General features: G+C 42.2%; 1 protein-coding gene and 1 long non-coding RNA gene across 3 annotated transcripts in view; one reads left to right on the top strand and one right to left on the bottom strand.

Moving 5' to 3' along the window:
* ZNF407 (zinc finger protein 407) overlaps positions 1–14,510 on the top strand; it is a 332,746-nt gene extending 318,236 nt beyond the window's left edge. For both annotated transcript variants that reach the window (XM_068671344.1, XM_068671345.1), the window contains one exon: positions 11,929–14,510. In XM_068671344.1, the coding sequence (XP_068527445.1) occupies positions 11,929–13,286 (1,358 nt within the window). In that variant the 3' untranslated portion in view covers positions 13,287–14,510. The remainder of the gene's footprint in view (positions 1–11,928) is intronic.
* Positions 14,511–15,643: 1,133 nt separating this feature from the next.
* On the bottom strand, positions 15,644–17,417 carry LOC137850868 (uncharacterized). Its single transcript, XR_011092849.1, has 2 exons — positions 17,359–17,417; positions 15,644–17,141 (listed from the first exon to the last, which is right to left on the bottom strand). It is a non-coding gene; the product is annotated as an uncharacterized lncRNA (long non-coding RNA).
* Positions 17,418–25,688: the final 8,271 nt, after the last annotated feature.

Here is a 25,688-nt window from a genome sequence, read left to right as displayed (position 1 = left end):
GGGCATTATCAGGAAAATTGCGGTGATGTGACTAGTGCTTCACTGTGGGTAAATGGAGTACCTCAACTCTGCGAGTTGACAATAGGCTCTTCTAAGAAATTATAATGCCGTGATTAAGACATAAAGCTGGGCCTCAGTACACCTGGGAATTCTTCTGTGACCCTGGCAACGCACTTTTTGCTGATTTTCACTTCTCTGTCTGCAAAAGTTAGAACAATGCTTTTTTGTTTTATGGTGTTATAGTGATAAATATACTACTGTTGTGAGCAATTCAGAGGATACAGTTAGGGAGGCACATGGCTAGATAAATGCCATTAGATTTTAAATGCATTCTGTTTGGTTTGCATTTGCATGTGCTTGTACTTAGCACTAGTAGAAAGCAGGCCAATTTTATTTTGCTTCCTAATTCTGCATCGAGGAAATTAGCTTTAGGTACACAGATCCCAAAATCGTGCATAAAATTCACTCTGTTGTGAAAGAGACCCTAAAAAATAACACATGGAAGAGAAAATACTTTAATTTGGGAGTTCTTTTAGCTTGTTCTTTTAGATGCTGGTATTGATTTGGTTTGTCTACATTTTAATATGTGTATTTTCTTATTACAAAGAAAATAATGTCATCCGGATAGCTTCTGAGTCTTTTTATTTTAGTAGAAGAACCTGAATAGTGTTTTAAGGATACTTGGAGAGACACTGAAAGAAATGGTGAACCTCAGGAGGTTTTGGAGCACTGGAATGGATCATGGATCTCCAAGTAAGCCCTACCTGGGACTCACAACAGCTGTTTCAACCTGTGATGCCATGGGCTGCTCAGAAACTCTTTAATCTGCACATCTTTGAAATGACAGACCACAATGCATCTCCTGAATATTTTGCCTGCTACGTGCCAGAAGTTAGGAATCTGTTTGTTCACTAAACTATGGTAGCTGAAAAAAGAGTAAGAAGTAATATTTTTAAAAGTAGCTGAAATAAGAACCCTTTAACATAAGTGTCAGCAGGAGCTGTTAGGTTCTCAGTGTTTTTGAAAATCGCATCTTCCAGGTATCTGGCATTAGGCTTCTTTAGGCTTCTGGTGGTGTTTTTTATTTTTATTTTATTTTATTTTTGGGGGTGGGAGGGTGTTATCTGGTCCCTGTCTTGTCATATATCACAAGCTTTACAACTTTCACAGAAATTATTGTACCTTCCTCTGAAATTTTGTCTATGGCACTGAAAAACATGAACTGTTCCGGTAATAGCAGTAGTGCATAGAGTCCACTTATTTTACCACTAATAATGCTGTAGCAGTTCTGTGTAACAGCAAAGTAAGAAGTGCATCCACTTAAACGTAGTAGGAACCATTGTGTTTGCATCATTTCATTAACATGTTTTTAAACATTATTTGGCATCAGTTGTAGACAGATATGTACAATAAATCTTTGAACAAGTACTATCAAAAGTAACAGCTAAGTGGAATTTAAAATGTATTACAAAAATGTGATCACTAATAAGTTTTTAAATATTCCTTCTTCTTCTGGTCTAAACTGGGCCTCAGGAGCTAAAAAATAAGAAGAGCTAATGAAATGACCTGACAGAATGGCAGGGTTTGTTTACTAGTCCGTATTTGAGTAGGATTCATGCTCCGTGTGATTGACAGTCATTGCAAATTCTTTGGCTTTTTAAGACTCAAGGCGCCGCAGTCTTGGGTGAACTTCAGTTCAGAAGGGAGTTGTTTACAGAAGTTAACTAAGTAGTTACTGGAGGATCGCATGCCATGTTTCACTGAACTGTTGTGGGATGGTATGGGTTTGCAGTGCAAGTGGCGATGACTCGGGTTAAAACCTATTCCAGCTCTCGTGTGGTTGATTTATGCAGTGTGGGAGCCTCGTTGCTCTGGCACCTGGAAGGGGTAGGTAGCTGAATTGGCTTCCCTTGCTCACCATGGCCAAACTTCTTCCCACAGTGTGGCTTGAATATTTTAGCGTTTCATCAAAATCAGATTATGGCGATCCAAAAGGGACAAAAAATTTCCTCCCTCTTCAGCATTTGCATCAAAAAAAATTAGAGGTTGTTGTTGCCAGAATGTGTGCACTTAAACTTCAATATTTCCATGCTAGCCAACCTTCTAATAACTTGTTTCACTGTTTTGAATATTCCTTAGGCAGTGTCTCTCCCCTAGTGAAGCTGAGACATAATTCAGTTGTATCCGTACCAGAGCAACGTGCAGGAGACATGCTTCTGAACCTGCAATTAAAAATTGCTTTGGCCTGTTTTCTGTTCCTGCTTTATCTTTTCATAAACTCGCATCTAATTTGATGACCACTGTCATTCTTTAGATTTCTTCAGCATTACAGTTCTCAAGGGACTTATCTCTCACTTAGTCTCATTTTTGCAGATTAACTTTCTCCACAAGCACCAGTATGCAGCAGCACAAGTTGAATCTTGCATTTTCATTGTTGAATTTATTTATGTTGCATCCTGGTGCTCTTTGTGATGTTTTTAACACCTCCTCTCAATTTCTTATTATCTGTGTAGTCCACCTAAAAGCTGTTGATATCTACCTCTGGCTAAGCAACTGCTTGGGTAGCTTTATTGATAGTGCAGCATGGAAATGATTCAGATCTCAAAAGCACAACTTTGCAGCTGGGTGGAAGCACCTGGAGTAAGGAGCTTCTGAGCACTTGTACCGAACCATGGTGCAGTGGTTTACTTTGCACGTCGCACGTAACCGTGGCACGCTGATACCTCAATTCCTGCATCGGGAGTGTTCGGCGGTGGCTCTGAGAGCTCCACCTTTGGTGTCTTCTGTCTTGTTTTAACTACGTACAGCCTTGTGCCTTCTAACGCTGGAAGTGGGAGACAGCTCGTTTAGGTACTACTGTATCAGTAGCACTGAAGATACATTTCTGTCAGTGGAAGGGTCAATTATAGGAACAGCTCTTCCTTTGAAGATATGCTGGAAACATGCTGCTTCCACCCTTCACCAGAGGTGAATCATGAAAAGAAGACTTTGTCACAAACTCGACCCTTGAAAGTGGTATAAAAGAGTTACCCGTCTCTCCAGCCTCCGCTTCCCATCCCACCCTCCAGGACCAGCATGTACCCTGCTTCACATTTCTTGAATAATCCTGTGGTTACTGCTAAGCCTGTGTGGCACTCTGAAATATCAACATCTTTTCTGAGAATTAGGCATTATAAGCCTTGATGCTCCCTGTGCCTGAGGTGGAGCGATGGGGCCAGCAGAGGGGAAGGCCACCCAGGTAACTGGACCACTTCCACTTCTACCCAGCCCTGTTGCCTCCGTCTCAGAAGTAGTGGGACACAGTGCACTGACACTGACCTTTGGGGTAGGAAATCAGATGGCAGAAGCTCTGCAACTGCCTGCATAATTAATTCAGCTTTATCTTATGCCTTGTACCAGTTCGGGAACAGCTGTGGTTGATCCTGTGTTGAGGTTACACATGTAGCGCTGAAGCACCTAATATTTTTCTTTCAAGGCATAGCAAGGCATACCTATGGCTTTCAGACTAAACCATCTAAAGCTCCTCTCTAGCTTCAGATCCATTGCAAAAATGTATACATATTATTAGCCACTGGTATTGCATTTGGTGCTATAAAAGCACAGAAATAGGTCTTTCTCCATTGAATCTATGTGTAAGTTAAAGCCCCAACCTCCTCCACCTTGTTTTCTTCTGAAACTGGTTGTAACGCTTGCTCACTGTGCCAGCCACTACCATTTGAACAGATGCATGTCACTCCTCCAGTTGTCTTTCCTAAATTCCCAGCAAATGAGAGATGAAAACGAAAATATCAGCTGTATGTCAGTGTCCAGATAAAAAGCTGCAAAGTTAAGTTATGAAGCTCACCCTTGTTCGCAAAATTAACTGATCTCATATTGGCCCAGCAGAGCTCCTTCTCTCTGACAGATTATTACTTCTAATCACATGAATCAGTGCTCATTCCGGTATGATTTTGATGAAGTCCATAAAAGACAGCACGTTCATCTCCTCCGATGCTTTGAATATTGAAATAGAACATTTTTTTCTGGTAATTCTTCTGCATTAATTGCTTCTACTCATTCAATGAGTGTTAGCTTTTGTTATAACCCATCCCATAGACTCCTGACACCTTGCCTGCTGAGAAGTCCTGTCCTTGAAGTTACTATAGTGCACAATGATCAGAACTTATTGCTGATGTTTTGCTAGCATTTACTAGCAACATCTTGGCAGAGGGTGACCTCTAGTACTGTCTCTAAACATTTTCAATTTACAGACTCAAGAATTTTTGCTGTCTTCGCCTCTCATTCTTTTGAAGAGGTCAGCCCTTTACGAATTTGCCACAAGAAAGAAGTTCAAAATGCCCTATACACTTAAGCAGCTTAATAGGAATATAGCTACAATGAACACACAACATACAATTCATTTTAATATTTATAGAAGAAATTCACATTGTTTTAAGTGTACGCGAGCAGCTGCTGTCATTTGGCTATGAGCAGATGTTAGACCTCCGAAAGCTTCGCTGATAATTAAAATACTAACAGTTAGTGTTTTACCCCAGCTGCAGGTTCTGTTTACTGTAAATTTGATTTTAATGGTGCCTCTGTGCAGTTATTGAATAGAGGTTTGTTTTCTACTATACATACAAAAGTGTCTACAATGAAGACAAATGGTTATTTCCCGTAATTTACCCTGGAAAGATATGAACATACACTGTAACGTAGCTGAATTTATAAATGAATTGCAGAGATGACTATCGCAGAGCAAATGCTAATTTCTGTTATCTTAACTAACAAAAACAACCAAGGAAACTTACTAGTTTTAGTTCTTCGCAGAACCTTCTGCCTAAAAGCTGCCGTGCTTTTCAGATGGGTTGAGACATGCCCTTGAGCAAAGAACAGGTGCTCCTTTTTACTGAATGGGTGCATAAATCAGAATAAATAAATAAATGAGATCACGAGACTCAGATTTGATTGGTATACGAAAGAATATAATTTCTGCTTGATCATTTCATAACATGATTTTTTTCTATTATTTTTGGTGTCCCTTACAAGTGTCTGCTCTCTTTAGTGCATATATGTACATCAAACGTTGGGAAAGGCTAGCCAATTTCAGAATTGTTAATCCCAAGGGCCTGATTATGCAAACACAATGCATAATGCAAGCTACCATGTTTAGTCCCTTTGAGACTATTGAGGCTAACTATGGCAGTAAGCAGTACTCTTGATAAATAAATGTTTATGAGACCAGGATCTAAATGTATATATTCTTGAAAAACAGAAACTCTTGCAGAGATAATAAGGACAAAAAGTAGTTTGGGCTTTTTTTTTTTTTTTTTTTTTTTTTTTTTAGTAAAATAGTTAGTGTCTGAGTTAGGACACATTTTAGGAATCCCAATAATTTGTCATATGATCAGAGCTTGTCGTTTGTTTGTTTGATTGTTTGTTTTCTGATTTTCTCATATTAGCATTCCTATTATTTTTCATGTAATCTTGTATGCTCTGTAGGCCCAGGCAACAGAATTCTGCAGTCTGACCAAGCACAACCGGTTTCTTTTGCAATCTGGATTCTGGTTTAAAGGTGCTAAAAAAGCACTGCAGTTACACTGCAGGAGTTAAAGCAGAAAAAGTACATCCGTGTAGCATCAATGTCAGTTGTTCCCAAACTGAGGGCCTTTGAAGCCGGTCTGCAAAGAAATGTCCAGGCTGGCTGCCCTCATCTCCAGCTGCTAAATTGCTTTGGAAAAACTAGCTAAAGTACTCCAAATACATTCCTAATGTTACTTGTCCATACAGGTAATTGCTGTATATGCCTCAGTGAGACTTTTGCTCCCAGGCAGGACTTGAGAATATAAGGCCCGCATGGTGGCAAGTGTGTAAAGACAAAAAGTAGTCTACAAGAAATGTGCACTGTGCACATTGGGCAGCTGTAAAATCTGTGCATTAATGCCTCACCTACTCACTGTGGTCAGTGGCAGTTTCAGTACATACATTTTCTATTTGCGTAGCTTCTGTAACACTAGGCTTTGTAGAATTCATTTTTGACCTTAAGCTCAAGAAAAAAGAAGCTGAAATTTATTACAGAGGCCTTTTCCCAAAGGTTAATTGGGCATTGGAAGGAACCCAACCCAACCCAAACTGAACCTAACCTAGCCTAACCTAACCTAACCTAACCTAACCTAACCTAACCTAACCTAACCTAACCTAGCCTAACCTAACCTAACCTAGCCTAACCTAACCTAACCTAACCAAACTACCTGCCTAAACACCATAACTGAATGGCCCAGCTATATATTTTGGTGGCTGTTTCTTGTTTTGCTTCTCTGTTGTTGCTGTTGACATAGTCCTGTAAGGTATGCAATATAAAAATAACAAGCAGAAAAATTCAGTCTGGTTATCAGAAGAAAAAAAATGCAAAATTATTTCCTTTTACATATTAAGATGGCTAAACGGACATCTGCCACTTTGCTTAAGATACCCAAAAGGTTAGAGCTTCATCCTTTATACAAACAATTCCTAGAAGACCTTGAAGTTTCTAAACATGATGGAGGACAAAGGATAAAGCTAGAAGCAAAGGATGTTTTGAGTTTTAGCATGAAACATGACATTTCTGGATTTTTAAGTATAGGATGAACTACTCACAGTATTTTGGAATAGGTTATGGTATTTATTTATTTATTCTTTTTACAGTAAAAATATACTGAAAACCCTTACTGCATTGGTATCTTTCTCTTATTACCATTTACGTACCTTCTGTCAACGGTGGATTTTTTTTTATGTCTCTTAGGGAGCTGGTTAAGTTCCCCATAGGTATATCTATTTGTACTGCTTTACAAATATATGCTGCCTTTGTGGACATAATAGTTCTGACAGAGCCCTTTTGGCTTGCTGATTTATTTCACTTCTTGCTTTGACCCATCCTATTTTCTTCCTTCAGTAGAAGATATGAATGAGCCTTCACAACCTCTTTTATTTAGTAGCTTAACTATCTGTTTTTGAAAATGCTGTTTTTGAAACAGCTTTTACTATGGTTAAGGAAGAGATCTTAAAAATGTGGTTTATTATTATGGCCTCCAAAAATCAAGAAAATAGTCATGCTACAATTCTTAGACTGCACTTAATTATTTAAAGATCATTACAAAAAGAAAACAAAACCAAAAAAAAGAATGAATGAAAGAAAAATGCAGAAATTTGGCGCTGGATCAGGGCATAAATTATTCCTTTATGAACTTGGATAGTGGGCTTTTACCATACCAGTCAAAATATTTTATTGTTACATAGACAATAACTTTTGAAATAAAGACATCAGTTGCTCATTCAAGTAATAGCAAATGTAAGTTGAATTTCCAATATCTTGTAATTGTAGGAAGGTTGCATTTAGTTGAAGGAAAAGATGTTTCTTTGCATTCACGTTATTTAATATTCATTGCATTTTAATAGATACCAAATATTTGTGTGTATCAGTAAATAATGTGCCTAATCACCAATACTAATCAAGTATGAAAAATTAAGTGTCGTCAGATGGGGTGCTGTAAATCAGGTCACCTGGAACTTTCGCAGGAAAGGCAGAATAGCTGTTTTAAGCGTGCTGTGTAAATGCAGATCATTTCTGTCATCCTAACAGATTATTTCATCTATGACTTACTGCTTTGTCCTAAAGGTGCTCCTCGTGAAGGATATCCTCAGCCCAGCCTCACCGTGCACAGCCACTGCTACAACTTTTGGGCAAGGTTTAAAATTCTGAAGAGGCAGCTGTTTGAGAGCAAAGTGGTGCTTTACATATAATATTAGCAGAGACTTTCCTAACGCATTACGCATTTCTTTCTGAGACAAGTCTCCTTAATGCCATCTTTATCTGCTACACGATGCATGAAATCTACTTTCTGTTTTAGAACTGCAGCTGACCCCCGACCCCTCGCGTGGCGCCACAATGTGACCTCTCTATTGTCATCAGCTTTCATTCTCCTGAAAATCCTATGAATTTTTATTACAAGTTTTTTTAAACCAAGCTGAGGCTTCAACAAATTACTTGACACAGATGAGATGAAGTTGTTGAAGTAGTGTTAGATAAGTTTTACAGCCAGCATGTGTGCTGCTGAACAGTACAAAGCCAGTGTCCTACAATGTCATACACCAGTAACTGCTGAGCCTACTATTGGATAAATACATCATTTTATGGAACATTGATTGTTCTATAAACCCAATGGAGTATTATGCTCTATGATCAAACCATTTAGATTGTGTGTAGAGCACAGAAAATGCCATATTCAGGATGGTACTAAAAGTGCCATTTGTGTATTTTATGGATGTCATTACGGGGGAAACTTCTCTCTGTAGGCCCTGTTTACTGCAAAATTTTTTAGTCTGTAATGACATTTTTCATTCACAACGTATGCCTTCAAGAGAGGGGGCCCTTGTTTTATTTGTTTCATTCGAGTTTACTGCACAAATCCTGTACATTTTAATTAAATGTACGCTTAACAAAAGAATAAGGTATTTATTCTGTGGGGAACAAATGATGACAGTAACAAAAGAATAAAACAGACACACAAAAGGAAGTCAGGTACTGAGGAAAAGAGAGGGAAAAAGGTACTAAACCCTATTTGTAGTTTCCCAGAAGCACATTAAACATCAAAGCATTTCTTTTAGCCCTATTTTGGGAGTTTGTGGTCTCTGAGAATTAAAATAACCTGCGAATATGGATTTAATGTCTAAAAAATCCTGACATTTTCAAATAAAAAACTAACAGTCGCTCAGGACTCCGACTGATAAATAATGGTCCTGCTGAAATGACAGACTTCTTGGAAAGAAACCAATTCTGTGATCATTGCACCCCTAGATATGAAACACCTCTTTACAAATTGTCTGAATATGAGCTCTCGTATCATTATATTTTGTCATTTTAATGCCTATTTGTGTATCTTCTTAATTTGCAGTGACATGCAATCAGCAACAAGTCCAGTTTTCCTAATATTAATGTGGGCTTGTATTGCAGCTTATGTTTGCCATGTCAGCCAACACTTACCCCGTCTCTTTGCCGGCTTTTAAGAGGGGGTGAGAGGCAGGCTGAATTTAGTAGGACAACATGATTTGTTGCTACATACAGTCCAATAATGTGACATGTTCCTTAAATACATAAAAATTCCTGCAAATGTTGTGTTGGATAGCGGCGCTCCATTATAGAAATGTGCTGTTTCAAAGTCAAAATAGCAGCTAAGCCTCAAAATATGTTGTTTTCTAAATATCTTCCCTACTTGGCTTTTCACTGGTAAAACAAAAGAAAACCAGTAAAATCTGCAATTCATATTTACCATGAAAAATCACTAAAATTGAAGCTGATGTTCCCAGTAAATTCTTGGTCATAGTCCAGTAAAAATTTAAAGTTACAGTAGATTCACATTAGTTTAAATGACACTTGAACTTCTACATAGCTCAACATTAATTCATTATAGTTGAAATGGAAGAATCTTCAGTGGGTGAATCTTTTACAATCTGATTGAGGCTGTTACATTTTATAGGAGCCATTTTTCAAAGCAGTACTGACAGCACTCGAAGTTATTAAATTGCTGAATCAAAAGATGGATCTGCAATCGCATTTATGAACTGTGATGGAATAGCTGGGGTTGCACCGAGCTGAGGTTAAGATGTTGGTGTAGTTAAGCTTCATCACACCCCTTAGTGACAGCAGTATTTACCCATGTAGTTTACTTTAATGGTCAGGAAGTGGCTTAACTCACCTCTGGATTCAAATAGATTAAGTAAGCAGTCAGAATGGCATAATTATCAGCGCTGCGAGGGATTCACTGGATAGCTCTTCACCCAGGAGACTTCCTGTTCAATTGCACAGCAAAGGCCGGAGCTGCACAGATTCATGGGTACGGCAATTATTTTAGGAGATGAAAACAGGATGGATTTCCTTTTTCTTTCCCTTCCCCAGACCGGAGCTTCTCCTCGCTGCAGCGATGCTGTGTCCTGTACATAAATTATCATTATCTTAGGGGAAAGATGTCATGATTTTGATGCATGCATGTGAAAATTATGATCGCAGAGTTATTTTGATTTTGAAATCCTGTGGAAAATGCATGATTTGTAGAGTTATTTTGATTTTGTGCCACATCACTGCCAGGCTCCTCTTTTATCATGTCAACAAAGCAAGATTCCTGAGAGAATTAATTACTTCTACTCTATTATAAAATGTGGAGGAGCTAAGATAATTGTCATTTTATGTTGATTTCCCCTTCCTATTTTTCTGCTCTTTGGGGGGTCTCGTGAATGTCAGTGCCTACAGAGAGCAGAGGAAAAGTGGGGATAAGAACCAGTCGTACCACAGTAAGCCTCCTCACAGCTTACGCCTGACAAAATGTACTTCAATTGTACGTGCCAGATACATCACGCAGCATCACTTGGAAACTCTCTAATGGTTTAAATTGTTAATTTTCTTTTCCAAAGATAACCTGCCTTGCAAACTAAGATGGAGAAAGTTGTGTAACGTCAGCTGAGACTTCTGAAAGTGATTTGCAGCCTTTCAGCTTAACACAATTACCTGTGCTTCATAAGCTTCTCCACAAGAAGCTTTGTAATAGAAAAAAAAGACGGATAGATGGATAGATAAATGCCAGCAAGAGCCTAGCCTTTCAGGCACTGGTGTTACCTTGGAATATTAGCTTGATACTCACCTTAGCATATCAACTTGCTAGAGGCTGCAAGATGCCAAGTGCTCAGTCTCGGTGTAGCACATCTCGTAAGTGTGAACTTACCTTCAAGCAGATGAGTCTCTGGTTTTCAGAGCCCACTGTAGTTCTGTGTGGGATCAGGGCCTGACATCTAAAACATGGGTGGGGACAGCCTCAGCACCAGGGGCCTCATCAGTCTTCCCAAGGCCCACCTGGCACCAAACCGTTGTCTTGATCTCAGTGTCAGGGTCCCACTTTCTTCTTTCTGGGTCCCACTTTCTTCTCTGAGTGTGCCAGTTGTGGCCTTTCAGGAGCTGCAGTGGGGCTTGGGTATGGCACCATGACAGGGGGACAGCAAGTGCTGGATCTGTTCTGCCACAGGGCTTGTCGCAGGGTGCAGCCAGTCATGTTTGCCTAAATTCCTGGAAGGCAAGGAGGGCGGCAGGGTAACCCCGAGACCATGTTTTGAGGGTGGTGGGCTTGGCTTTGTGCGGCTGTGGGCATTGTTTGCTTGGCTGAAGTGTCATTTTTAGTGTTGAGAATGGAGGAGAAAGCCTTCACTGACCCAAAAGCAGACTGAGTGGCGAAATAAGCAGTTGCAACGTGGAGGTAAAGGTATTTTTATCTATTAATTGATTTCACGTAGAAGTAATTAAGAAGTGTAATTGAGGCTTCTCTGGACGATAGTTGCATAAAATATCCTGCTTAGGGTGAGAAGACTGCCGAGCGTTTTCTCCAGGTACCTAGGCTAGTGAACCGAGCCAGCAAGGTGTGCTGGAGAAGATGCTAGGTGGGAAACGAAGGGGAAGACAACGGCATCAAACTGACAGCATGGCAATTACCTCGCCAACAAAGCAGGGTATTAAGAAGATCAGCCACAGTTTTTCACACCCAGATATGTTTAACGTAATGTACGATCCTAAAATTTGTTGCCAAAGTACCCAAGTATCACCAGTAGGATTTTCTATAAAAGATGTGTTAATGGCTTTTAACTGTATACTGTATTTATCTGGGCTTTTTTTGTACAGCATATTTTAAAAAAACACATTTAAATTGTTAATAGGCTGCAGCATTGTTAAACTCAGCAATTATTTCAACCTGTAAATATGTTATTTGGAAAACATGCAAATTGTTTTTGTTCGCTTGCTCATTTTATCTGTGTTTTCTGCCAGTGAAATCTAAAAATTGTCAAGGAATTTTCTTCCATTTAAGCTACAGTTTGTTAAAGTAATGAACCGATATTTTCCATGATACCACGTTCACAGCGTATTTTGTCTTGCAGGCATTGTATCCAAGTCCTACGAGTGCCGGCTGAAGGGGCAAGGAGCAACCTTTGTGGAAACTGCGAGTCCTTTCACCGCAGCATCACTGGGAGAGGTGTCTCCAGTTAAAGAGAAGGCCTTTCGGGGCAGCAGAAGGCAGCCACAGTCGCCTGAACAAGTTCAGCAAGTTATTATTATCCAAGGATACGACGGCGACTTTGCAATCGATGTCTCTGCGGAAGAAACGGCAGCGGCTACCCTTCAGACGCTGGCAATGGCTGGTGAGATGGCCAGGGTGGTCCATATTACGGAGGATGGGCAAGTCATAGCTACAAACCAAAACGGCTCGCACGTGAGCGGTGTGGTTCCAGGGCAGATACTTACCGAGCAGCTAGCAGATGGTGCCACGCAGGTGGTGGTGGTTGAAGGCGCTGTAACAGGAGCCGAGATGGAGGAGGCCGTTCCTATAGATGCAGTTCCTGACTCCAGTAGTGCTGTGCTGCAGCAGATAATGCAACAAGAAGTTTTAGATGCTTCTGAAGCTACAGTCCATCCCCAAGAGTCCTCGTCAGCGTTAGATGCCCTGCTTTGTGCTGTAACGGAGCTGGGCGAAGTGGAAACCAAATCTGGACTCCTTGACAGAAGCAGGTCTAGTCACAAAGATTTCTTGCAAATGCCAAACCCAGAGGCGCCCAGTGTCCCCAGTGATGCAGGGGGACAAGAAATACAAATGTTCCACGAAGTTCAGGAGACTCAGGAAGACACCGAACCTATGGAAGTAGTGACGCAGGTCATGCACCCATCGGCTATAATTGCATCTCAGGAGAGAGCTCAGGCTGCCTTCAAGAAAATGGTCCAAGGAGTGTTACATTTTGCTGTATGTGATACGGCTGCAGCCGACCAGCTGATGAAAGAAGGTGTCACTCAGGTCATTGTAAATGAGGAAGGGACTGTGCATATGGTAGCTGGAGAAGGCTCCCAGATAATTATGCAGGAAGCTGGTAGCCACGCACTCAGTGTCCAGAGCGAACACATGGATTTAGTCGATTCGGATGGGGAAATATCACAGATCATCGTCACCGAAGAAATAGCTCAAGCCATGGTTCAGGGTTCTGATGGCGACTTCTCAGAAGGTGCAACCCACTACATTGTCACAGAATTGGCACCGGACATGCAGGATGAGCCTGGTGTGTACTCGCACGCTGTGATAGAGACAGCTGGGTCTCAAGAGATTTTGCAGGCTGGTACTGCTATGGAAGCAAAAGCTGTATCCCCTGATAGGGCAGGAGAACAGTTAACAAGCATGGTCATTTACACGGAGGGTGGCTCACAAGTAGTTCAGGGCCAGCAAGATGATAACGAAGTACAAGAAGCATGAAGAGCTTTATCTCCTAGGCTTGATTCAGGTGATCAGATCCATGGAGGCACTGCATTCCTGGAACAACTTCTGTAAAACCTTCTCAATACAATATCCTCATAGGCAGGTAACAGATATGCACGCTGCGGGAGGTGAAGGTCAGCTACTAGGAGGAGTTCACTGAAAAGGATAGTACAATCTTGTTACAATAGCTCTGAGAATTATTATAGGGGATTATTTTAAAGCAAATGCGTTAGGACACAAAAGAGGATAAAAATACCCCCCTCCTCTCCAGTAGGTATTGTTCTGTTCACTGGTTTATTTTTTTTTTCAAATGTTGTTTTATCTCAGGGTAAATCCCTGCTTTCTTTTTTGTCTAACATAATCAAAAGAGTAAAATACTTTCACTTACATGTATGTTTTATAAACAGATAAATAAGCAAAAAATTACAAAAAGTGCATCATTACAATGACAAGGTGATCAGGTAAGCTTAGATACTGTAATTGGTGCCCTTTATTGTAAAGAAGAACAGGTGACATTTTGCTTTCTAGAATCTTACTTTAAAATATCCCTGGTGAAACATATGCCATCAAATTAAGTATTTTCTCCATCTGGAATCAATTTTTTTAACAGTAGCTTACTCTTTCATGGTATCACATAAGAGTTTTCCTAGGGAAGAGCTCAGAATGCTACACTTCAGAAAATTCTTGATTATACACATACAAAAAAAATAACTTGATGCCTGTATCTTCCACTTAAATTTAGATGAGAGTCCTACATACAAAATGTGCTTTCTTTTTTTTTTTGAAAAGATATTCTCACTGTCAGTGTTTTGCTTTTCTTATAAATAGTGCTTCATATAAATACCATTTTGCAGTTCATTTTGTGAGCTACTTTTGAAATGTTATGGGGATTTTTGAAGAAAATTCTGACATTGACATTAACAAGTAGAAAAAAAAAAAAAAAAGGTGACCTTGTATTTCTTGCTTAGTCCAGAATGTCAATTATTTAGTTGTGGATATACTGCAATTGTCCAATGCAAGTTCATGTTGAAAAAATTTGTTTCACAATACAACTGCTTTTGTTTCTTTAAAAAAAATGTAAAATATAAGCTGGCAAGTTTGTTTTTTTTTTTTCGTTTGTTTGTTTTTGTCTTTCAAATAAAATGTTAGCATTAAAATAAAGCATCATGATTTTTAATATTAAGCAATAAACAGAACTGGCATTCAGCAGGAGCAAACAAATGCTATCTGTTATGTCTGTGCATTTTCTCTTTTCCTTTCTCAAGCTAGCTAGCTAGATAAAGATAAAAGAATCTAATTTCTGAAGTGTGCCTCATGCATGCTTAATATAATTGTGTAAGTGTTTAGGGTATAAGCCATGCTGACTCTAGAGATAACTGGGTTTCCTATCATGTTTAATATCTTAAAATTATCAACTGTGAGAAAGTTGGGGTGAGGCAAAACAATAGTTCCTTCTTGAAGGAACTGTTTAAAAATGTATTTTCTGATAGAGCTGCTTAGAAAAGGTGCTTCATTCTGGGGCTATAAGAGCTTGCTGTCTTTTCATCTCTCTCTCTCTCTCTTTTTTTTTTTTTAATTTTATTATTTTCCAGGAATTAAGGTTATGTCTTTGTCAGACCCCCAAAAAAGTAAATTTCAAGTTAGACATGGAGATTCATAATTAGCCGAGTTTGACTTGCTCATCTTTCTTAAAAGTGACAGGCTGTTCACTTACTCTTAAATACTGTCTTCAGCAAACAGTGACAGGATCAACTCCCGTTTGTTATCAGGAAAAAGGTGACCTTTACAAAATGATGGCCCTCTGCAAGGCTCTCACAGATGTTCAAAAAACGGAATGTTTTTCAGTGGAAATATTTCTTCTTGATCATTCCTCCTGTTAACTGTAGCCCTGTGGTCTTGCAGCTTGGATGCTAATTCTTTGCTGTGCTTAGTCCTGTATGGCTAACCTTTCTGCTGCAGTACAGGGTGTTGACACTGACATGCTGCAGTTTACCATTTGTGATTTATTTAGGATAAATATGTCTCAGGTGGCATTTAATCCTTCATAAAACCAGTGTAGCCTGCAGTGTCAAACCAGCAATCACATTGTATGCACAATGAAAAGAGCAGACCTTTGCATAAAAAAAAAACTGTGGTAGGTGTTCCTGTGCTTGGGAGTATTGGAAGGATTCACTAACCTGCCGTGTGCTGTAATTACCTGGAAGCTCAGGTTAACGATACTTCTCTCCGAGTGCAGCCTGATCAGGAGAGCTAATTTCTTTCTAGTGCTTTTTTTTTTTTTTTTTTTCCTTCCCTCCTTCTTCTTTTTAATGTGCACTTTGAAGTTAACTTATTAGTGCCCTACAAATGTAACATTAGAAATCAAGGATGACATTCATTCCTGTGCAGACAGGCTGCTTAAGGACTCCACGCGCCGTCTCAGCCCCATGCTGAAATGCTGTCTGTGACACGCCTGGAGCCGAGGTCACAGCAGATCTGTCCCGAGGCTGAGGGAACTCATCTCCGGCGTGTGTGTCCCTTCCATGCCCACGCTCCTGGCACCTCACCATAAGCTGGGAGGAGATCAGTGGGAGCGCTTCGGGGACCTGCCAGCCTCTGTCCTGCCCTCTGCCCCGGGAAGGAGGCAGCAGAAGGAGGTGGATGCTTCAGGAGCAGCACCCGAAGAGGACCTGAGCCACCAGGATGGTCCATGCGTGGTGCTGGAGTCGGGGAGCAGGCTGATGGGCCGCAGGAGGCCTGTGCCACAGGTAGCGCCCACCTTCAGAGCACAACAGGACTCGTGTGGTGCATCCAGGAAGGCGTACGGCCCAGGCAGCCTTTCAGTTCCTCAAAGCTAATTTTGGTGTTTGAACAGCTTCAGCTGACTTTGTCTCCAGGAAAAAAACAAGCGCTACGCTGTAATGGAAGTAACTGCTCAACGTGCAGCATTCCTGTGCCATTTGTTTGCCTCCCGATGTTCTGACTGCCAGAACCATTGGCTTTAATCTCCTCTTTGCTGTCCATTTTCATTAAGCGCTACTGAAGTTGGAGCATACAATGCCAAACAGGTAAAAACGTAAGTATTTAGGGAGCATTAAAGTAGTATGCAGGAAGAAAAAATAAATAAATAAAACCACCAAAACTGAACAACAGAACAATGGAAAAGAAAAAACAAAACAAAACAAAACCAGGGGAAAAAAAGAGCTGTTTCTGGCAAGCAATTTCACCTCTGTTTCTTAGGAATCAGATATACACCTCCTGAGGCAGTGTCTCCTGGCCCCTGAATTCAGGCTTCATCTTTTGGGAGAAATGGGAGATAAGAGATAGCTGGAAACCATATTTAGAGAAATATTTCCTATAACAAAAAAAAAAAAAAAAAAAAAAAAAACACCAACAACACAACCCGAAGTGCCCACAGCTACATACCATTCTGCCTGACTACCAGCTGCACTTCGCTATGGAAGTTGGAGGAGCCAGAGCCAATAGCTGACGTGCTAAGGTATGCACATGTGAATTGTACATAGCGCTGCAAGCGCTGCTGTCATTTATAAATGCGGCTTTAATACCAGAGATGTTAGCTGTGAGGTCCTGGAAGAAATATATTTGTGATCTTTGTGGGCAGCGGGTTCAGGTTGTGTAATCTCTGTAGGAGCCTCTGCCTGCCGAAGCCGTGCCTCAGGCCATCCCTGAGCCAAAGCTGAGCTTAAAATGCGGGTTGGTCCCCTCCAGAAAATCACGGGGTGTGAGGGATGGGGTTCGAGCTACAGGCAGAGCAGTGCAAGGAGCTTGTGTTGAGCAGAGTGTGTCTTGGTAAGCAACTTCTGGCGCTTTTTTCCACCCTTGCCTGCTTAGTAGACTTCCCGAGCACAAACACTGTAAACAGATTAAAAAAGAGAGCGGAATGAAGACAAAAGCCACTCCTGAAATTTGAAGCAAAGTTGGTTCTGGTGGAAGCATTAAGTAACAGGAAAAAAAAAAAAAAAAGTCATTCATTTGGCAAAATAAAAAAGAGCTGGGAGTTTTCACTTATTTTACTGTGCAATATTAGCCCATAATTTAAGATAGCACACGGCCTACTTAAACAGCCTACCCCTGTTCCATCTTGTTGAAGAATACAATTCGTTTTCTACTCCTCTAGGGTGATATCATTTTATATGAAGAAAAAAGTTAGCTCAGATGGCAGTTATATGTTTCGGAAGCACCTTCTAATCAGGGATTGGTGATTCATTATTAGCTTCAGCAGGCGATCCATCTGACATGTAAGGGGAAAAAATTAGCAGCTGTCACTGCATGATGAGTTAATTTCCTGATAGGCCTGACACTGAAAAGCCATTTGGAGACATGGAGATGGCTGATGAGAAAACCTGGTGCTGGTTTATAATTGGAGAGAAAGAAAGGGCAGAGAGACAGAGGGAGATGGGGGAGGGACCGGGGCTAATCTACAAGTGGGGATGGATGTTTGTGTATTTACTAAACAGACTGCTCCACAATAGCCCGTGTTACCGCGCACACACACACCTCCGCAGTTAAGTAATAAGGACCGGGGCCTTTCATTTTCCTTCTGCTGCGTGTCATTATTTTTAGTCATTTGTAATTAGTTCTCCAGACGGTTTTACGCTCACTCCAGCCCGGGTGAACGGTGTACAAGCACGCGATTGGGTTATCTTGCGGTGACATTGAAACCTGACATTTTAGTGGAAAGGGGAGAAAATGACGCTATCCCTTTAATGGTTCTTGCTGCAATTTTCTTAATTGCAGCTTGAGATTTCAATCAATCATACAAAAATAAACTTATTCGAAACAAATATTGCTAAAACTTCCAAGGGCACAATAGAAAATGATGAAAGGGTACTACAAGAAATCTCTTGTAGAGTATGAGGAAATATGCTCTTCAAAATGTATAAGCACATGTGCGTCTGTTTATCTTTTGTGTGAATGGCAAGTAAAACTATGTAGAGAATAGGCATGCAAGACCAAATACAGTCACTGTGGAATCTGGCTTGTGTGTGACAGGGACGGCAACACAAAGTCTTTTCTGTGCGTTAGATAAAGCTAATGGAAAGCCCTCGGCCAGGGACTAACTCATTTCTTCCATGGCTATGCATGTTAGGTACTTCTTTAAAGGGCTACTTGTTTTCAGTTATTTACATGTGAAGACATTTAATATGCCCAGCAAAGCAAGGCAGGCTTTTCATCAACCATAAATAAATAAATAAAATTGGAACACAGTGACTATTTAAAACTTTTATTTTTCCAAATGGTAGCATTTAATGGGATTCTCACTGTCATCAGAAGATCATTTTTGACTGAGAAGAACATTAGCCAGTAGCTTCTAACAACTCCATTCATGCAAAAGTAGCTTTGCCATTTTTGTAGTAGGATAACCTTAAATAATGGTCAAGGGATTGGTGGTAATGGTAGAAGGGGGAAGATCCATGGCGGGCAGGTTGATCCAGCATGTATCGTACAATTGAAGTATGATAAACAACAAGATGGAAGTATGTCCTACTGCATAATAGGACACCTGACCGTGTTTAAAGTATATTCTTGTCCTCTGGCAGAAACATTTATCAAGGCTATTTTGAATGATCAGTTGTAACGTGTAGCCCTGCCTGGAAGGTCATAATTAACTGAGCACCATCGTGTTCTGGGAGTTTTGGATTAGTAAGACCAGCAAGCTGCTGGGGAGCAATAGCTTAAAGCCAGGGTGGTTTTCCTTCCATACTCCTGCAGCCTCTGATTGCTGGTACTGTCCTGAATCCTCATTCCCTACTGCAGCTTTACCACACGGTGGTTCAGCTTCCAGGAGGTCCTGCCTGCAGGCTCATGTCAACAGTTTGTCATGCTTAGGAGTGATCCAACTTGATATGCAGGGAGCAGAAGAACAAGTGATGGATTTGCTAACTCCAGTGGGTTGCATCCCTTGTTATTCAAGTACCCATGGGCTTCAAAACCCATGCAATGGTCAACAGAAAGATTTTGGAAGGCCTCCAGCTACTTGGGAAGTCTGGTTGGGTAAGTGAAGTGTCACCAGGGGACATCTGGTCAGACAAATGAGTATGAACAACTCCAAGGGTAGGAGGCAGAGCCTTTGATTCTTAGCCTGCTAGAACTGAGCTTTGTAAGGAGTTTCTGAGAGCAGAAATAGAAGTGGAACTGAAAGCAATGACTGCTCAGACATAACAAAGTCGTACACACAAGGGCTGAGAAACAAGGAGCACAGAAAACAGGAAGGGAAAGGAGATGGTGAGATAATAGAGTAGCTGCTGTGAGGGCCACAAGGAAAACTGAAAGCACTCAAAATTTCCCTGGGCTAAAGGGTGGTCACACAAGATGGCCTGCAGCCAGCTCTCCCATGAGGAGACCATATGATCCTCATGAAAAGCAGGTATCCTCTGTGCAGATCCCACAAGGACGGCGAGGAGTGCTGCTGCCTGCTGTGTGAAGCAGGTTAGGTTAAAGATGCCTCAGTTCAGACTCTTGGAGCTAATTAAGTTTCAAATATAAATAGCGGGCTATCAATGCCATGAAGAAGCTTTGTGACAATCTAAAAGGCCTTTTGAAGAAGTGCTGTGCACCCCGTCAGGCAAACGTGGGTTGATGGGGAAGACCTGACATGAAGGAGGAAGGCTGCGGGCAGAGGACACAGCCCGAGCCCAGCTCCAGCAGCCGTGCCCACGGGAACACACATTGATCAGAGGGCCTGGTCCTTCCCTCGGTGACCGCCGTGCCCGGAGGGGCTGGGCCCTGGAGCTGGGCAGTGCAAATTAAAACACAGCCAGCGTGGTCGCTTTCACCAAACCTCTCCCCTCCCCACCTGTCCGCCTTTGGATTGAATCATGAAAAATCCCCAGAAGAATTTGGAATAAACCAGCTTCTGGCTTCCATGTGTGCGGAGCAGTGTGTTTAAGGCCAAAGGCCGTCCACACAGTCCTGGCAGAAGCCTTGCAGTGGGAGCTGCTGGCCAAGAGCAGTTTCTTAGGGACTGACTGGATTTTACTTTCACAAAGCAACACTCGTCCTGTCTTTGGCTCTTCCAGTCCAACTCTGGTCTCCTAAAATACATGTTCTGGCTTTATTGGATTTTTGTTGTTGTTTTGGAGTGTTTTGTCCTTTGATATGTTCATTTTGTGGCCTTGTTGACTTTTATTTTTTCATTATTTTTTTTTCTTAGGTTAGAACGTGAAAAGGTGATGGCTCTTTTGTCTTTCTTTACCCAGATTTTTCAGTCCCCAGCACTGTGGGCAGGACTGGCTTTCAGGAAACAGTAACCCTGTTTTGCAAGCAGGAATTTGGGGGTTGCTTCAAGTAGGAATAATGAAGAAGAACACAACTGCATGAGGGCACATCACATCTGCTCAAGCACTCTGGGAAGCCAACAAACAGGGAGGTGTGGACTTGGGGCAGCATCCTGATGTCTCCACTACCAGTCACTGAGTTTTACGTGGAGAGCTCAAGCAAATCCCCTGCTGCGCAGTTACCTGGTGCAAAGATCCACAGGCCAAATGCAGCCCCGCTCCTTCCCCACCAGCACCCAGGGCACAGACGAGCAATGTGACCGTATTCACCCAGCTCTGCCATGCCATCAGGACACAGACGCTGGCTTGAAGATTTGACCGTAGCGTGTGTAGGACTGCAGGTGATCCCCAGGTCAGGAACAGGCTTCTGACACCTCCGAATTCCCACAAGGAAAGATACCCGCAGAGAAGATCCATCTCACCCAGGCAGGACAGAGGAGCACCGGGGCAAAGAAAGGACTGGTTTCTGTCGCAAATGTGGTCTTTTCAAGCACGTGTCTTACACTGAGAGAGTTTTAGGACCTTCCCCCAAATCCTGCTAAGCTTCTTCAGTCTGCCAATGTGTTCCTCTGTCACTGGGGGTATGGAACAGGTTTGTGTTTCCTGCTTAGCATATGGTGGTGACTGCTGGTGTTTGGTAGCTGTGAAATACAGATGCCCAGCTCCAGGAGGATTTTTCCCTTGCTAGGGACATCTGGCCATCCTTTTGGCCTTGCTCTTTTTTTTTTTTTTTTTTCTTCCAATATGTATGCCTTGCCCATGAATTTGAAATGAAGATCATTCAGCTGTTTTTAATTCTGCTTTATTGGAACATTAGGAAGGAGTCAGAGCAGTGAGAATCCTGGGGACCTGGATTGAGGTGCATGTCCCAAGCCCACCGCCTGCCCCTGCCAGGGCAGCAGAGGGGCTGAGGCTGCTGTGACACGTTGAACAGAAGGCAGTGGCACCAGCAGCTGGCAGCGGCTGATGGGGATGGCAGGAGAAGGGAAACCTAGAGGGGTGCCTCCAAAACACCAGGATGGCTGGTTTGCCTTGGCTTGGAGCAGCTAGATGCTGTCTGGGGTGTTTCTGCTCAGGTTGCTGCCTTAAATCCATATGGGAGCCATGATGATAAAACTTAGGGACAGCAGTTACTGCTGATATTTAGAGTAAATGGGAGCAGGAGTTTCCAGGAGCATTTTTCTGGAACCAGCACTGAGCTCCTGCTTCCTCAGCAGACACACAAGCCTCCTCTCCCTCACTCTGCCATGCCACAGGTGGTGTGCAGGGGCTCACTCAGTGTACAGCTTTCCAATAATTTGTCTTCATGGTTTAATGGGTAGCCCTGTGCCTATTGTATTGCATGCCATTCACTGAAAGCCTGCTCCAAAAGCAGGAAGATTCATTTCCCATGGACATTTCTTCTGGTACTCATCACTCTGGTGATCTGTGTGCTTCCCAGCCCTTCGTGGCTCCATCTTCCTTTATCCCCACTAAGGTATCATGCGGAAATGTTTTTCCTCTTTCTGAGAGATCTACAGACTACAGAGCAACAATTTTGGAGACCTCATCTGAGCTAACAGACATTATCTATCCAAACCTCCAAGTACCTGGCATCACACCACACTTGTAACGCTTCATCGTGACCTTGGGTGCCTCTCACCATGAGTGTGCTCAGCGTTCCTGCAAACCGGATAGCAGGGGCTGGTGTGGGCACTGGGCAGGAAAGAGCATCTGTTTGTTCTCCCAGCTGTGCCACATCTCCCATCTGTGCCCCCTGTCTGTTCCTGCTGGCTTTGGGGTTCACTGTAACAAAAATAAATAAAATCATTTCTGCATAGGAAGCATGGAGCTCATATGGATATTAAACATAGAAGTGAGGATACTGCGTGGGTATATCTCCACCAGGCATCTAAGAGCTTGTGCAAAGCGGGGAGCCAGGCTTTGAGTGCGCCTGCAAGGAAATCCCTCACTGCCCTCTCAGCCATGGCTGCGAACCCGATGCACACACCCAGCCGTGTAGTCAGGAGCTGGCCTGTCGGGCATGTGGCAACTTGCAGGGCTTTTTCCAGCTGCCCTTCTGAGGGCATGAGCAGAGCTTGCTGCTCTAAGAGCTGGTGGTGCAGCAGTGTCTGCGTGTGCGGAGCACTCTGGGTGTTAATTCACAGCGAAGCACCGGGTTCTGCTCCGCCAGAAACAAACGCCTGCACATTGGGGAAGCACGTGCAGGAGATCTGTTTTCTTTATCCAAGCAGGTTTCTAAGAAAGCCCTTCAGATAATCATTCTGAAAGCTTGCTGAAGTGAAAATTAAACCGCTTTAAATACCGTTATGGAAACATACCCATCACAAGCAAGGGTTGGATTTCTGTAGCTGCCACCCAATAAATAACATGAGGCTCGGTTCTGATGTCAGACTGACTTTTCCTTGTGTATGTCCTCCGACGTCTGTTTTTCCTGTTATGAACTGCAGTAATTGTGATCAATCAGGCTTTATGTTCACTAGCCACAGGCTGTTTTATTAATGAATCTGTATCCCATCTTCATTTTTTCACAGTCTCATCAAATCTCTTCCAGATCCTGTTTACATCAAATTTTATCTGCACCACAGTTGTGTAATAGCATCCAATTTGGAATTCCTGATTCTGCTGCAGTTCCTCAGACCGAGACCCCAGCACACTGCATAACAATACGTTCCTGAAATACAAGAAAAATGAAAACATGGGAGCTTTCAACAAAGTGCAAAGAAAAGCCATTGGTTTATAAGCGATACCATCCTTCCAGGCTGTGGAAAAGCTATGAACAGAGCACTTTTTCAGAGTCTTTTCTGTGAGTGGGCATGTGCATGTGTGTCATGTATGCTTAAAGGCTAGAATTGCCTTCTTTTGGATGCTTTAAAAAATATCAGGTACTTTTCTCCTCAGCATTGTACATTTTCTATTTGGGCACATGGGATTTATGAATATTTGGCTTGACTGGCTAAAGACATCAATGTGACATGATGCAATGTGTTATAAATGTCTCAGATCAAATGCAGAATAGGCAGAAAAAAAGCCTCAGAATAGAAGTTTATTAAAAACACGTACATACAGTCTCTTCTAAACTAAAAAAAAAAAAAAAAAAAAAAAAAAAAGAACACTAATGTTCCCCTGTTGCATTGATGCCAGAACATTATGTTTGCAAATAAGAATTTAGCACTACAAAGACAATGCCCTAGATTAACTAAGATCCCATTTCACAAAACCCTATGGCAATAGTCTGCAACATCAGTCACAGGAGAAGATATAACACAGACGCATTTGTGCCCTCATGCAGCTGAACTGAAACAAAACAAAGAGTGAATTAGGCTGAATATCTTACTGTGTGCAACGTATTGTACAACAAGGCACCTTTGGGAATGTGTCACAGGGTTTGGTAAATTGAAAACAAAATAAACAGATCTATGGGAATAAATAACACCATATTAGATGTCTGCTGCATGTAGACTACATTAGCTTCCAGTCACAATCAGGCTTCAGTTTTCCCACTAGTTTCCAACGCCTGTGAAAAGCAGATGATCTGAAGCCCATACAAAGAAATGTTTAGAGTTGAGGGCAGGGAGGGAGTGAGGCAAGCTCCCGCCCCGTGCTGCGCCGGCTGCGCACGCACACGCTCATTCACTCGCACCCTCTCCCTCTTTCTCCCCGTTCAACACAACTCCAGGCAGATGAGAGACCAGCTCGTCCCTCGCTGCTTTGCTTGTATCACATCAATGACACCGTTTCGGACCAAGAGGAGCTGTTTCCCTATGTGTTTCTCTGTGTCAGCCATTTGGGTATGGTGGGAGTGTTGGTGGCCCGGTGACCTGCATCCAAAAGTCATGAGGTGTCTCAGGGGCACATCAGTGGGGCCAGGAGCCCCAAGCAAGCAGAGGGCAGCTGTGGTCAGTGTCGTATCTGTCTTCACAGCATTCCCCAAAGAGGGATGGGTATCTGCATGGGGCTCCTTGCCCCGGTGCCACCACCAAGCGTGCTCCCTTTGGATAGTAGCAGAGAGCCGGGTCTCTGCTGAGTCTCAGCTCTATTTCCAGTCAAGTTTATTTAATGTACTGAAAGCAGTTTTTATTGCTGAGCCATATGGAGCCAAGGGCTGCTTCCAAGATCATGGAGGAAACCCCACTGATTTCAGCGAGATTGCTTGGATGAACTGAATTTAAAAGATCAGGCCATATTTATCCCAGGAAAAGTTCAAGCTAATTCATTTTCCCTTCCTTTCTCTCTCTCTCTCTCTCTCTCTGTTTTGCTTAGCTTATAGCTGAGTACAAGGAGCACATAGCTCAGAGATAGCTTTTTAAATATAAAATTCTTTTTATAACCCAAGACCAATATGTCATTCTATGATTACAAAAAAAAAAGTACTCTTCGCAAAGAAATTTCTTCTGAAGCAAACATTGGCTTTATCCTGCCTAAGATCTAAGCACCAGCCTTTGAATTCATGTATAACAGAAAAAGGCATAGATCCATAACAGAGCAAAATGATGGCCACCAAATTGTCATTATTCCAGTCAAAAGCCTATTTCTTCCCTTTAAGTAACGGCGATGGGCCTCAAGATGAAATGCAAAAATAACAAGGGACACAGAGAGAAAACGATATTTTAATACTTCTCTAGTCTGAATGCTCTCGGGAGACAGAAAAGTTGGATGAAGAAGTTGGGGGAAATGTTAACATCCGTGTAATGGATATTCTTGATGCCATTAACAAAAAACCTGTTGTCTCAGAGGGGCAATCGGGGCCCTCTTTGCTCTCCACAGATGTGGGCTCAGGCGCACCAGTGGGCCTTTTCCATGTGATTTACATGGGCAGAGGATGCCTTGTGCTGGCACTGCCTGATTTTGATCAGCAGACATTTGCCACTCCTTTCATCCTGTCTCCCCTCACAAGAGGCTATTTGGGGGTGACAGATCACCCAGGGTGTGCTGTCTATAGGTGCCCGTGGCAGCTGGTCTTTGTTATCTAAGTTTTAAAACATATCTCTCATGAGTAAGAACAAAGAGAGGGCCCCCTTTTTTTGCCAGTGTTGGAGATGCTCGCTCCCTCATGTACACACATTTGAAGTCCCTCCCCAGCTGAAAAACCAGAGGGCCCGTGTCTGACCTTATCTGCAGA

This window comes from Anas acuta, chromosome 2 (assembly GCF_963932015.1).
Source record: "Anas acuta chromosome 2, bAnaAcu1.1, whole genome shotgun sequence".
NCBI classification, from domain to species: domain Eukaryota; kingdom Metazoa; phylum Chordata; class Aves; order Anseriformes; family Anatidae; genus Anas; species Anas acuta.
Note: the sequence above shows the minus strand (reverse complement) of the source record. Positions and strands in the feature narration are given on the sequence as shown.